Below are 16,085 nucleotides of genomic sequence, written 5' to 3'. Positions count from 1 at the left end.
AGAATTGATGTATTCTTAAAACCACAAACAATTCAGTATGACCAAAAGGGCAAACAGCAGTGCTCACCAAACGTCTCATGTGCAGCCTTCTATTTCTTTTGCAGTTGGACAGGCCCATGTGACTAGTTATGGCCAAAGGATTGCAAGAAATGATGTGTGTCACTTCTGGCCCAAGTACAGAATACAAGGTCCAGCTTGAGACACTTTAGCTGTCTAATCTGCCACATTCCAAATGGTGCAGCTACAAGATGGCAGAATTCCATTAGCTTGAGTCCCTGAGGACTATGTAGATGGAGGCCTCACTGACCAGTGAAGAACATGAAGCACGAGCAAACTATTACATTTAGAATGGATAAACAACAAGGTCCTACTGTATAGCACAGGGAACCATACTGAATATCCTGTGATAAACCATAATGGAAAAGAATATAAAAAAAGAATGTCTGTGTATAACTGAGTCACTTTGCTGTACAGCAGAGATTGGCACAGCACTGTAAATCAACTCTACTTCAATTAAATAAATTTTTTTAAAAAACGAAGAATGAAGAAAAGCTTTAGAGCAAGAAATTAAGCTTTGTGGTAATAAGCCACTGAGTTTGGGGTTATCTATTACCACAGGATAGCCTATCCTAACTAGTATAACTGTTGAGATATGGTAAGAAATGGGGATGGAGAGGTAGGTGGGGACTACATCACGAAGTCTTGAAAGATTTTAAAAGCAAGACAGTCACTTAAGATATTCTAATAACAGTGTGGAAATGACACAGAGCAAACATTTTTAAAAGCTGAGGAGCTACATCACGGAAGTAACAACAGAATAGAATAATTGCATGGGGTGGGATAGAGAAGATTTTATGGACCAAGAGATTTGGTTGGGGAGAGGTAGTAGTTTGAGACAAGATGATGAGTTTTTATATTTGTTTTGTTCTTCTTTGCTTTCTAAGGAGGCACATGCAGGCTAACGGACTCAGAGAACATCAGGCAATATCAAAGAGAGCTGAATACAAGGCATGGAGTTCAGAAGTGATGTGGGCTGAGGTAAAGATCTGAGAGTCAACAAGTTATAGTTAGGATAATGTCACTTGGGGAAAATAGAGTAAAAGAAGAGAAGAAAAACAAGGCAGAACTCTGGGGAACAATACTAATATAAGGAATACGACGAAGAGACCCACAAATGAGAGAGAAAAAAAGTGGTCAGAAAATTAACCAGGAACTGGTTCAACTTTTGTTAGCTTCAAACTACTCTTTTCCCCAAAAAACCTCCCGAAGAACCTCAGTGTAAAAACTGATATAAGAAAACTATTGATAGTTTTGGCTGATGGAGAAGCTTCTTAACCACTGGGCTTGCTCCCAGGCCCAGGCCTTTTTGTGAGCATTTAGAACAGTTAGGAAATCACTAATGCAATCTGATCCCTTCATTTTACAAACAAGAAAATTGTATTCAGGGGGTTAGCTTATGATCAACAACTAGCTAATCCTCTCCAGAGTCAATTATGTGGTGGTCGGATCAGGTATACATACAGTACATTTCTTTCATTATTGAAAAGAAATGTGTCACTTACTGACCACTTATTATATGTAAATGTAAGCTAAGCAAGTACATCTGTATTCCCAACTACTACTCCCTTAATACCTACAACTACAGAAATAAGCTATACAAGTTTTTTTTTTTTTTCATTGCTAAAGTGACTTAATGTTTAATTCTATCATTTTATTTAAAACTACCCTGGGGGGAAGGAAGTTTTTAAAAAATCCTTATAAAAAATGACTAAAGATACTTACCTAAACCAAAAGGGTTGCTAGTGGCAGAACCAGATGTGGAGTTACTATTAGGAGCTGATGATACAGTAGCATTGCTTCCACTGGTGTTTGTTTGCTGAGCTGAATGATCCTGAGGCCTAGGAAAAATAATTATATCATGGTATAAACACTGGAGCTAATTATTTCAAAAGAACCTCTGGAACTCCAATACGCAGAAATAAAGTTTAAGTTTTCAGAACAACTCAAATTATCATAGAGTAAATACCCTGAAATAACTAAGCACTAGGAACACAAATATAAAGAAACATAGTGAAACCCCACAAAATCCAAACTATATTTCAACTGCCCTTCCTCAAGTATACTGTCATAAATATTTTATTACTTTCAATCATACTGATTATGTAAGAGAGGGAGATAGGTCACCTCACAGAAGAGGATCAGAGAGGGAGACAGGTCACCTCACAGAAGAGAATCAATGACTGGTCACAATCACAAAGCTTGACTATATAAGCTACTTTTTATCTACCCCTTTCTAAGTTCTTAAGGTTTGGGGGGGGCACTTTTACTCAGAACCTAAAAAAGTTAAAAGTAAAAATAAAGAGAGACTTCACCAAAAGAAGATTGAGAAATCAATACAAGTAATAACTGATTATTACTTAATATCCTTAAGTAAAAAATAAGGAGAGTTTATTGGAAACCCTTTCCATGTGACACCAGTTAAGAGTTCTGAATCTCATTTCATCTGAATGATGATAAAATACCATATCTGAATAAGTCTAAGGGAGCTCTAGGAGCTCTTTCACTAAGTATAAAATAATTTTAAGTGAAAAGAAAATATACCAATTTGATTGGTGATATTTTTACTTAGTGGTACACAAAGGCATCTCTTAAAAACTGAATGATGCCTTACATTTAATGAAACATGGTTACTAATTTGTGGTTTGCCAAGAAGATGAGTCACCCCTGATCTCTGTCCAAAAATCTCTCTAAACAAAAAACATAGCTAAAAACATTAATTTGCTTGTTTTGTAATTCAAATAATAACTCAATAATGATAAACCTAAAATATCAGATGTGTAAGCATTAGCATTACTGTATCATTAAAACATTTGCTATCTACATGAGCAGCAAATAAATGAATTTTAATCCATTTACATATTAATGATAGAAAGCCATTTAAAGCCAAGACTGGTTATTTTTAAGAGAGAAATGTAAACATTTATTCATGGTTTAAAGTTAAATGTCTTCTAAAAACACACCTGTTTTGTGTTTTGATGACAAGGTGAACAGTAAGTCCATCGTGAATTCCATGCTGACTCAAAGTATCTTGATCTTTTAAAATTTTTCCAGCAAATATCAACACAAGTTGGTCGGTATGGGATTTGAAACGTTTAGAGATTTCTTCCTTGAACTAAATAAGATAAAATAAATATGTATTACAGATGTTTGCATAACATCATCTAGTCTAGTTTGTAGAAGAAGTGCCTCAAAAGAAGCCCCCACTACAGATACTGCAACAACTCAAATATAAAGACATAGTCTTTCTGTGTCCATATCTTGATCTTAGTCGGAAATGAGTGTTACCACTTCACTCATCTCTAATGCAAACATTTTATTACAGGTGTACATATCTTATATTCAATCTTCTGCTAAGATCCAATAATTCACTTCTTTGTCATAGCCTTATTCTTTTTATATCAATGGTGCTAAACGTAGTTCAAGCCACACATAGCTCTTACCAAGTTTACAATAATCTTTTCCTCAGATTTCCATCTCAAATCCTGCTCCTTTCTAGCTCAATATAAAGAAAGCCAATTATACTGACTTTACATCCCACCTCTTTCATTAAACATTTATTAACAAGCAGTATCATGCAGATGCAAAGATAGAAAGCAAAAATCTTTCCCTGAAGGCAAGCAGTCAGTAAACCACAAAGTACAGAGGAAGCACAAAGGGTAGTTTGAGAAAGTTTTCCAGTGAAAACTAATTAGAAAGTAGCCAGGAAAACGTGAAGAAAGGCTTCCCAGGGACAAGAATAAAATGCAAAAACAGAGAAAAGAAAAGAGTGTCATACTATAAGAAAAGCTTACTTATTCTACACTAGATCAGTTTCTCAAAGCTTCATCAAAATCACCTGTATACTCAGGTTTTTTTACTCCACTGTCAAAGTCAGGAAACCTCAGGGTGGTAAAGAAATTAAAAGAATCACATCTTACCCCAATGCCCTACATACACCAATGCCCTACAGAAGTGGCTCTCGATAGATGATAGCATTATCACCAAGGCAATGTTTTGGAAATAAAAGGGGATATTTTTGGTTGTCACAGTAAGTGGAAAGACAGTAAATGATATCTAACATTTTCTTGCAGGGGCAGGAGGGGAGATGAAGAGGAATACAAATATAAAGCAAGATAGGCCATATGTCAATCACTGTTGAAAATGAGAGGTACACAAAAGTTCATCACATTCTACCTTTGTGTATAAATGAAATTTTCCATAATCAAGTTACAACATTCAATGTAACCAACTGGTTTTTTAAAAACTCATATAGATAATGCGAAATTATACTGCAATAAATATTCTGGACCTTTTCCATCTGAACTTTCCTTCCTTTATTTGAAAATATACGATAGAAAACCATAATTCAAAAAAACACATGCACCCCAATGTTCACAGCAGCACTATTTACAATAGCCAGGACATGGAAGCAACCTAAATGTCCATCAACAGAGGAATGGATAAAGAAGATCTGGTACATATATACAACGAAATATTACTCAACCATAAACAGGAATGAAATTGGGTCATTTATAGAGACATGGACAGACCTAGAAAGCATCATACAGAGTGAAGTAAGTCAGAAAAAGAAAAGCAGGGCTTCCCTGGTGGCGCAGTGGTTGAGAGTCCGCCTGCCGATGCAGGGGACACGGGTTCGTGCCCCGGTCTGGGAAGATCCCACGTGCCGTGGAGTGGCTAGGCCCGTGAGCCACGGCCACTGAGCCTGCGCGTCTGGAGCCTGTGCTCCGCAACAGGAGAGGCCCCAACAGTGAGAGGCCCGCGTACCGCCAAAAAAAAAAAAGAAAAGCAAATATCTTATAATGACACATATATGTGGAATCTAGAAAAATGGTATAGATGATCTTATTTGCAAAGCAGAAATAGAGACAGACATAGAGAACAAATGTATGGCAGAAAGGGGTGGGGTGGGAGGAATTGGGAGACGGACTGACACATATACATTATTGATACTATGTATAAAATAGACAATTGATAGGAACATACTGTACAGCACAGGGAACTCTACCTAATGCACTGTGGTAACCTAAATGGGAGGGAAGTCCAAAAGGTAGGGGATATCTGTATGTGTATAGCTGATTCATTTGTTGTGCAGTGGAGGCTAACACATTATAAAGCAATCATACTCCAATAAAAACTAATTAAAAAAAAGGAAATAAATGATATATAACCCTTTTACCTAAGATAAGCAATTTCCAACAAGAAAAATCTTTTTAAAGTACCATTAGCACAATATTCTATATAAAGAAGTAAGTCAAACCATGATTTAACCATTCTCCTATTATTAAACATCTCATTCTCCCTTGGGCAGCTATTAGAAATAGTAATAAGATAACGAACAGAACACATGTTTTTATAAGGATTGAATGAGAATGTATGTAAAATTCAAGCATCAGTCACATACGTGGTGGTCAATAAATAGTAGCTACTACAATGCCAGCTCTTTTAATCCTCAGTAACTGAAGAAGATGACTTTTAATCCTATTTCAGATATAGAAACAGGTTCAATATGTCCCCCTCCTCTCACAGTGACACAGCTAATAAACTGCTAGGTTAAGCTTGAAATCTAGGTCTGACTTCAAGAACATCAAAACATTTTCATATGTAAAATGAGGTTAATCTAAGTTTGTGTTTCTTAACCTTAAACTAAGAAATCCTTTTCAGAATCCTTGATACACCTCATGTCATTCCAAAATATATAATTTAATTGTTTAACATACAATTATATAGCATTTTAGCACATTTTAGGACTTGAAGGTAAGATGCCAGATTAATGACACACATCTCGTACATCCTTTCAAATGCCCACTGAAACAACGAGGAAAGATTTCTTCATGCTTTATGGAGATATAACTCACATATACAATTCACCCTTTTAAGGTGTACAATGGTTTTTAGTATATTCACAGATACGTGCAACAATCACCACAGTCAATTTTGAAATTTTCATCTTCTCAAAAAGAAACCAGTACCCTTTAGCTATCACCTCCCTATTCTCCCATCACTCCAAACCATAAGAAACCACTAATTGGGGAGTTCCCTGGTGGTCCAATGGTTAGGGCTAGGCACTTTCACTGCCAGGGCCCCAGGTTCAATCCCTGGTTGGGGAACTAAGATTCTGCAAGCCACGTGGCACAGCCAAAAAAAAAAAAAAAAAAAAAAAATGTCAGTGACCCCACAGATACCAATTTAACAAAAAAAGAAAAAAAGAAACCACTCACTGATCTACTTTCTGTCAAATAGATTTGCCTATTCTGGACATTTCACAATAAGTGAAATCATATAATATGCAATGTTTGCAAGGTGCATTCATGTCATGGTATATATATATCAATACTCCATCCCTTTTTATGGCCAAACAATATTCTATTGTATGAATATACAACATTTTGTTTATTCATTCATCAACTGATGGGCAGTGGGGCTGTTTCCACCTTTGGGCTATTATGAATAATGTTGCTATAAACATTCATGTACAAGTTTTTCTGTAGACATATGGTTTCATTTCTCTTGGGTATATACCTAGATGTGGAATAAAATTACTGGGTCATATGGTAACTCTTGATTTAATCATTTGAGGAACCACCAAAGTGTTATCCAAAGTGGCTAATGGCTATACCATTGTACAATCCTACCAGCAATGTATAAGGGTTCTAATCTCTCCATGCCTTCACCAATATTTATTACCTGACTGGTTTTTTTAATAGCCATCCTAGTAGATGTGCAGTAGTTTTGATTTGCATTCCCCTGATGGCTAACAATGTTGAGCATCTTTTCATGTGCTTATTTATATGTCTTCTTTGGAGAACTTTATTAACATCCTTTGCCATTTTTTAATTGGGTTATTTGCCTATCATTGAGTTGTAAAAATTCCTTATATATTCTACATACAAGTCTTATCAGACATACGATCTGCACAAAGAAATTTTTAAAGCAGAAACTCAGACAACAGAACAAATTGAGACCTTTTGGTCTTAACTGGAAAAAAGTTTTGAACCCAGACATCCAGTGGACCCAAGAGAACTGAATCCTGAACTGGCAATACAGAAAGCCAAGCTAAAAGCTAATTCAATCCCCACAATCTACAGAATTCCTGGAAGACTTGACATGGTACCACCAGAGGCTGAGGATAAGGTATAAGGTGAGAGGTGCCTAAGGGCTAAAATAAGGGGATTTGAAAGTCTAAGAAGCAGACACATCTTCACTGCACACTAAGCAAGCAACTGTCCCTCCCCAAACCCAACAAAAGACTAGAAGATTTTTTTTTCTCTCTGGAAGGGGAACAGAGGGTCTCTGAACTAAAGAACACACCAGACACATTGAGAACAGACATAAAACACTAAAAATAGAAGATTAAGTAAACAGAGACATACCAGATGCTGAGCCTTTCCCCCTTCACCTCACACCTATCAAACAGAATGCTGGCATCTGGACCTTCAACATCCAAGCAGAAAGATTATAATATATAGTGTCTCCAAGGAGAATCTAACCAGGCTAAAATAAACAAACTTAGAGATAAAGATCTAAGAGTTTTCCCCAGTTAGTCACCCTAAAGCAGAGGTTCCTAAAGTGAATGGAGGCCTCTATCTGCCCTGGGAAGCATTTGGCAATGTCTAAGGACATTTCTGGTTGTCACAACAGGGCTTAAGTACCACTGGTGGGTAGAGACCGAAGATGCTGAACATCCTACAATGCACAGGACAGCCCCAACAACAAAGAATTTTCCAACTCAAAATGTAATCAATAACAAGATTGAGAAACTGCTGTACTTCTCAAAGTGCTGTCTTCAGATGAGCAACATTCGCCATTCTCAGGTTAACTTGGTAGAAATGCAAATTCTCAGGCCCCAACCAGATCAGAAACTCTGAGGATGGGGCCCGGTAATCTATGGCTTAACAAGCTTCCCAGGTGATTCTGATGGACACTACTAAGAACCACTGCCTGCTCTAGGTCTAATAAAGTTCCCCCAGATATGTAGGCAATAAAGGAATACATTAAGTGACATTAAAAGGATACAGCTACTAAAATCAACAAAAAAGGTGTCCTTAACAAATAAATTGCTACAGGGAAAAAGCAGAGGAGAACCTATAGATGAAATGATACTTTTAAGTACACAAGGGACACTCAACCAAGGTAAGACCATAAACTGGGTAATAAAAACAAACCTTGGAAATTTTAAATAATTGAACCATATAAGTAGATTCCTTGACAATAATGGAATTACACTAGAAATCAATAACAGAAAGATATCTGGAAAACTCCCAAATTAAACAAAATACTTCTAAATAATTCATGGGTCAAAAAGAAAGTCTTGAGGAGCAATTAGAAAATATTTTCAACTGAACAAAAATGAAGTTACAATATGTCAAAATTTCTGAGATGCAGCTAAAGCAATGCCTAGGAAAATTTACAGTATTAAAGGCTTAAATTTAAGAAAGATCACAAATCAGTAATCTAAGTTTCAACCTTCAGAAACTAGACAAGCAAATGAAACCCAACAAAAAATAAAAATAAGAGCAGAAATCAAAATAAAAACAGAAAAATAAGAGAAAAATCTTTTAAAATGTTAGTAAAACTGATTAACCTCTAGATAGAATGGCCAAGAAAAAAACAAAGAAGACATAGACTAGCAATATCAGGAACAACAGAAGGAAATGACTACAGACCTCACAGATTTTATTAATAGAATAAGGAAAACTACATGCAATTATTTGACAACTTGGATGAAATGGACCAATTTCTTGAAAGATTCAAGCTGCCAGGACTCATTCACTCTCTCCTGAAAACAGAAGAGGAAACACTTCTCAATTTACTTTGTGAGGCCAATATTACCCTGATACCAAAACCAGAAAAGAAAACTAGGGACCAATATCCCTCATGAACACAGATGCAGAAATCCTCTGTAAAATACTAGCAAACAAATCCAGCAATATAGAACAAGAATAATTCTTCATTACCAAGTTAGGTTTATCCTAGAAATGTGAGGCTAAGTAAGTCAACACTTGAAAAATCAATAATTCACCACACTGACAAAAGAAAAAGAAAATCCACACCGTCTTATCAATTGACAGTAAAAAAAAAAAGCATTTGAAACCATTCATTCATGACGAAAGTCCCAGGGAATCAGGAATAAAAGGGAACTACCCAGATCTGATAAAGCGCATCTACAAAATATCTACAATTTGGTGTAGAAATGGTGAACAACTGAATGCTTTCCCTCTAAGATCAGTAACAAAACAAGGATGTCTGCTCTCTATTCACTCTATTCAACAGCATATTAAAAATATCAGCCAATGCAACAAGGCAGGAAAAAGAAATAAAAGCATACTTGCTAGAAAAGGCAAAATAGGAAACTTATCAGTCCCTTGCAATGTGTGAGCTTTATTTGGATCCCACTTGAAAAAAAAATATTTTGCAAGAGAATGAGAAGAGGGCCTCCCTGGTGGCGCAGTGGTTGAGAGTCCGCCTGCTGATGCAGGGGATACGGGTTCGTGCCCCGGTCTGGGAGGATCCCATATGCCGCGGAGCGGCTGGGCCCGTGAGCCATGGCCGCTGGGCCTGCGCGTCCGGAGCCTGTGCTCCGCGACGGGAGAGGCCACAGCAGTGAGAGGCCCGCGTACCGCCAAAAAAAAAAAAAAAAAAAAAAAAAAAAGAGAGAATGAGAAGACAAGCCAGACTGGGAGAAAATATCTGGAAATGACACATCTGATAAAGGACTGTTAGCCAAAGTATACAAAGAACTTTTAAAACTCAACAAGAAACTGAACAACTGAATTAAAAAAATGGGCAAAAAATTGTAACAGACATCTCATCAAAGAAGATATACAGATGGCAAATAAGGATATCTGTAAAGATGCTCTGTATCATAGGCCATTAGGGGAACTGCCAATTAAAATAAGGAGACTGACTGCACTATACAACTTCTAGGATGGCCAAACCAAAAGAGATAACACTACCAAATGCTGCAACGATATGGAACAATAGGAACTCTCATTCACTGCTGATGGGAATACAAAATGGTATAGCCACTGTGGAAGACAGTTTAGCAATTTCTTACAAAACTAAACATACTCTTACCATTCGATCCAGCAATCATCCTCTCCTTGGTATTTACCCAAAGGAATTGAGAACTTATGTCCAGACAAAACCTGTACACAGATGTATATAGCAGCTTTATTCATTAATGTTAAAACTTGGAAGCAACCAAGAAATTCTTCTACCGGTGAATGGATAAATAAATCTTGGTACATCCAGACCATGGGATATTATTCAGCAATAAAAAGAAATGAGCTATCAAACCATGAAAAGAACCATAGAGGAACCTTAAATGCATACTACTAAGTGAAATAAGCCAATCTAAAAGGTTATGTACTGTATAATTCCAACTAGACGACATTCTGGAAAGAACAAAACTATGGAGACAGTAAATGGATCAGTGGTTGCCAGGAGTTAGGGTAGAGGTAGAGCACATACACTATACATTTGTCAAAACACCAAGAGTGAATCTTAAACTATGAACTTTCAGTGATAATGATGTCAATAGAGGTCCATCAATTGTAACAAATGTACCACTCTGGGGCGGGATGTCAATGGTGGGGGAGGTTAAAGTAGGGGGAGCAGGGAGTATGGGAACTCTGTACTTTCTGCTCCATTTGCTGTAAATCTAAAACTGCTCGAAAAAGTAAAGTATTTTTTAAAAGTTAAAACTACATAATAATAAATTAATGCCAACATTACACTTAAAAAATCATTTTGAAACAATGGGGAAATTCTGGACTGGTGAAATTAAGACATTATTAACTGGTAAAGCAGGAAATATATTGCATTTTTTAAAGGGATCCTTAGCTTTTAGAGGTACATGCTGAAATATTAAAGGATGAAGTGATATAAGGCATGAGAGATGCATCAAAATAATGGGGTATGGAGAGGGCCCTTAAGGGAAAGTACACCTGAAACAAGATGGCTCCAAAATTAATTGTCAAAGCTGGGTGAAGGATTCATGGCAGGGCTAACTTACGATTATCTCTACTTCTGTATATTTGAAATTATCCATGATTTAAAAATTAAGAAAAGGGCTTCCCTGGTGGCGCAGTGGTTGAGAGTCCGTCTGCCGATGCAAGGGACATGGACATGGGTTCGTGCCCCGGTCCGGGAAGATCCCACATGCAGCGGAGCAGCTGGGCCCGTGAGCCATGGCTGCTGAGCCTGCGCATCCGGAGCCTGTGCTCCACAACGGGAGAGGCCACAACAGTGAGAGGCCCGAGTACCACAAAAAAAAAAAAAAAAAAAAAAAATTATAAAGGGGGAAGAGTAACTGGCAAACTAAAATTTTATATCCAGTGCAAAATCCCTCAAAATGAAATCAAAATAGACATTTTCAGATGCACAAAAACAGAGAATTTGTTACCCAGCATATACAGACTACAGGAAATGTTCCTCAGACAAAAGAAAATGATCTTCTCCTAGATGAAGGAATAAAAAAATGCAAAGAATAAATTGAAATAAAAACCAACTTTATAAAGCATTAGTAACAATGTCTTGTGTTGGAAGGAAGAAGAGAGGAAAGAAGGAAGGAAGGAAGATCAAGTGTAGTCCACAGGCAGGTGAACAGTGTTCAACTGTTCTAAGGTTCTTGAATTAACTGGAAAGTACAAGTACTTACTGATTTAGACATTTTATAAGATGCATATAGTAATCTCTAGGATAACTACTAGAAGAATAGTTTAAGCAGCATGCGTCTACCAACCTAATAAAAGGGGCAACTGGGAAAAAGGGGGGGAACAATTGGAATAATACAAAACAATCCAAAAGAAAGAGAAAAAAGCAACAGAAGAGACAGGAAAAACAGAAATCAAATAGTATAATGGTAAACATAAATCAAATGTATCAGTGATTACATAACAGACTATGTGTTAAAAAGATAAAATTGCCAGACTGGATTTAAAAACCCAACTTCATGCTGCTTAAAAAAGATATACACATAAACTACTAAGGAAAAGAAAGATTGAAAATAAAAAGAATGAATGAAGATAGTCCATGTAAAAACTAACCAAATAAAGTTAGTGAGGCTACTCTAATTGACAAAGCAAACTTTTTTCTCAAACTGAAGTGTAGTTTATTTACAGTGTTGTGTTAATTACTGCTATACAACAAAATGACTCAGTTATACATATATATACATTCTTTTTCATATTCTTTTCCATTATGGTTTATCACATGATATTGAATATAGTTCCCTGGAAAAAGCAAACTTTAATACAAAAGCAACTAGGACATTTCAACATTATAGTGTTCAACTCACAAGAAGATAAAACTTTAAGTGTATATGTACATAATACAGCTTCAGAATACATAAAGCAAAAATCAAATTGAACTACAGAGAAAAACAGACTAATCCAAAAATAAAGTAAGATATTTTAGCATATTTACCTCAGTAACTGATAGAATAAAATAGGGCAAAAAAAAAAAAAAAAAAAAAAAGATATAAAAGCTTTGAACAACAAAATTAACTGATGACCCAACTGGCATGTATAGAACACTGTACCCAACAACTACAGAATAATTATTCTTTTTAAATACATTTACAAACTTATATACTGGTCCATAAAGCAAGTCGACATATTTCAAAAATTTTAAATCATATGGAGTATGTACTCTAACTACATGCAAATTAAACAGTACCTTGCAATTAAACAGTACCAAAAAGATGAATCAATAAAATATTAGTTCAGGGCTTCCCTGGTGGTGCAGTGGTTGGGAGTCTGCCTGCCGATGCAGGGGACACGGGTTCGTGCCCCGCTCCAGGAAGATCCCACATGCCCCGGAGCGGCTAGGCCCGTGAGCCATGGCCACTGAGCCTGCGCGTCCAGAGCCTGTGCTCCGCAACGGGAGAGGCCACAACAGTGACCGCGTACCGCAAAAAAAAAAAAAAAAGAAAAAAAAAAATTAGTTCAACTGGAAAAGATTTCCTAAACAGGACACAAAAAGATTTAGCCATAAAAAAGGCACAATAAATTAAACTATCATTAATAGAGTAAAAAGATAAGCAACAGAGAAAAAGTATCTACAATACCAAAAACCAACAGAGAGCTTGAATCCAGATTTTATACATAAAGCATGAAAATCAGCAAGACACAACCCAACTGAAAACTAGTCAATAGACTGAAATAAGAACTTCACAAAATGAAATCTAAATGGCCAATAATACAAAGGAAGGGGAGTCATCCTAATTAACATCAGGTAACTTTAAAACCAGTGACACACCCACCGAACAGTCCGGTATAAATACTGTTACAGTGACTTCCCTGGTGGTCCAGTGGTTAAAAACCCACCTTCCAATGCAGGGGACGCGGGTTCGATCCCTGATGGGGGAACTAAGAGCCCACATGCCGCAAGGCAACTAAGCCCGCGTGCCACAACTACAGAGCCCACACGTTCTGGAGCCCGTTGGCCACAACTAGAGAAGCCCGGGTGCCACAACAAAAGATCCCATATGCTGCAACGAAGACCTGATGCAGCCAAAATAAATAAAAAAATAAAGTTGTTGTACTATTTAAAAAGGCTGTTATAGACTGTTGCACAGTATTTGGAGCAACTGGAATCCACATATATTGCAAACAGAAGTATAAATTCACATATTTCAGAAAAACATTTCACAGTAGAAGCTGAATGTATGCTATTGTATGACTCAACAATTCCACTTCTAGGATTTTATCTAATGAATTATGTGTTCACAGATACACCAAAAGACACGTTCAAGGAAGTTCAAACTTTATTACCCCAAAACTTAAAACAACCCAAACCCTCAACTGTAGAACAAATTGTGATATATTCAATAGACTGTTACACACGATGACAACACACGAACTACAGCCACATGTCACCACAGATCAATGTAGAGCAAAAGCAGCCAATCACAAATGACAATAAACTATGTTATTTCATTAACATAAGGTATCATTAACATAAGTTAAAAGAGAGGAAAGGGGCAAAAACCATAGTGTCAAAAGTGAGAAAAGTTGTAGTTAAGAGGAGGTGGTGATTGTAAGGGATCACAAGTGACATCTGGGAAGTTGATAATATTCTGCTTCTAACTTTTGTGCTAATAAATGAAGCTGTACATTTATGTGTGCATTCTTCTGTACTATACTTAAATTAAAATAGGTTTAAAAGTTGATTGTGAATGCCCTACAAATAAGAAACAGCAGGAAGTCGAAATGTAAATGACCAACTTTCCTGAGCATCCAATTTCAAGTGACTCAACTAGCCAGAAAGCTATCATATACCTTGTCTTGGGTAGGTCATCAGAAACAAATTGGGATGGAGATATCCTAGTTTTAAGAGTCACAGATGTAGAAAACAAACTTATGGTTTCCAGGGGGTAAAGAGGGAGAGATAAATTGAGACACTGGGATTGACATATACACACTACTACACATAAAATAGATAGCCAATAAGAACCTACTGTATAGCACAGGTAACTCTACCCAATACTCTGTAATGACCTATATGGGAAAATAATGTAAAAAAAGAGTGGATATATGTATAACTGATTCACTTTGCTGTACACCTGAAACACAACATTGGATATCAACTATACTCCAATAAAAATTAAAAAATAAATAAACAAAACTTGTCTTGGGAGAGAAAAAAAAAAAGATACCTTAGTTTTAGGTAGCAGACCAGAGTGGCTCTAAGACATGTGAATCACAGCAGGGATGATCACCCAAGAATAAGAGACAGTCACCCATGAACATCATTATCTAGCATCAAATGCTTATAGAACAGTTGTGAATAGTTTAGTTGAGCCCTTGGTAATATTTAAGGGCTGGAATCCTACTAGCCATGAGTTGTCAATGTTAGGAAGGATAGGTGGGCTTTCTGGACAGACTACGGGCTTCTCTATGGTATCTTAGATGCAAAAGAGTAAGAACCTAAGGCACACAGTTCAAAAAGCATTTACGTTCATTGCTAATTTAGCAGTTACACTGTGCCTGGAACCACACCCCACATCATCTCATTCAATCCTCACAACAAAATCTCAAGAAACCAAAGTCCTGAACAAGACCCATAAGAAATAACTTCCTCCTACAGAATTACAGCATTGTTGAAAATTAACATCACTGATACTAGGATCCTTTAGCCTCATGGAACTCTTGGTTCTGAGGGGCACCTAAGCCAATTCAAAAGTATGAGTTTATAGGGCTTCCCTGGTGGCGCAGTGGTTGAGAGTCCGCCTGCCGATGCAGGGAACACAGGTTCGTGCCCCGGTCCGGGAAGATCCCACATACCGCGAAGCGGCTGGGCCCGTGAGCCATGGCCGCTGAGCCTGCGCGTCGCGTACCGCAAAAAAAAAAAAAAAAAAGTATGAGTTTATAGCATTTCATGGTGAAAGCTGGAAAGCATTATGACAGAGATAGGGTACAGCTATACTTCTAGTACCATACAAAGGGAAACTGTATAATCTGACTACCTATTATAATCTAATTCTTATACAAATAAATTTTACATTTCAAACAACCAATGTCAAACAATTTAGGTATTAGAACTACTCCCAAATAAACTAATGTAATATTTATTTACTCTGAGTAAATTACCCAAAGCTTGGAAGAAACTTACAAAACCCAAGGATTACGACACTCAGCTGCCTGCCACTCCACTAGAAACAAAAATGAATAAATCTTAGTTTTTAACTGTACCATATCAAAGAGATACGCCATACTTTCCCAAATAAGCTGCATTTTATAAAATTTTAATCCAAATATGATCAATTTAAACAATGTTATGTGTTTGTAGAAGAGCCAAAAATCCTGCACATACTTCATATATCCTTAAACTTCTATTCTGCACTCTAAAAAAAGGCAGAGGAAATAGTTTACAGTGGCTTCAAATTTTCCAAAATTTGATCTCTAACATTTGAACTTTACTTCTATGTCTGTTTTACCTACTACACTTTTATTGAATACTACAACATAAAATCAGAAACTAAGTAATATTGACTTAGGAAAAAAAAACAATTAGCAATCTTA

At 36.6% G+C, this 16,085-nt stretch overlaps 1 protein-coding gene across 2 annotated transcripts in view; it reads right to left on the bottom strand.

Annotated features, from left to right (window-relative positions):
* The window catches only part of UBQLN1 (ubiquilin 1), a gene marked incomplete at its 5' end in the record, with an annotated part of 42,096 nt that overhangs the window by 15,623 nt on the left and 10,388 nt on the right, over positions 1-16,085 (bottom strand). For both annotated transcript variants that reach the window (XM_079707034.1, XM_079707035.1), the window contains 2 exons: positions 1,783-1,898; positions 3,021-3,172. In XM_079707034.1, the coding sequence (XP_079563160.1) occupies positions 1,783-1,898; positions 3,021-3,172 (268 nt within the window). The remainder of the gene's footprint in view (positions 1-1,782; positions 1,899-3,020; positions 3,173-16,085) is intronic.

The sequence above is a fragment of the Hyperoodon ampullatus genome (genome assembly GCF_949752795.1).
Source record: "Hyperoodon ampullatus genome assembly, chromosome: 6".
Taxonomy (NCBI): domain Eukaryota; kingdom Metazoa; phylum Chordata; class Mammalia; order Artiodactyla; family Ziphiidae; genus Hyperoodon; species Hyperoodon ampullatus.
Note: the sequence above shows the minus strand (reverse complement) of the source record. Positions and strands in the feature narration are given on the sequence as shown.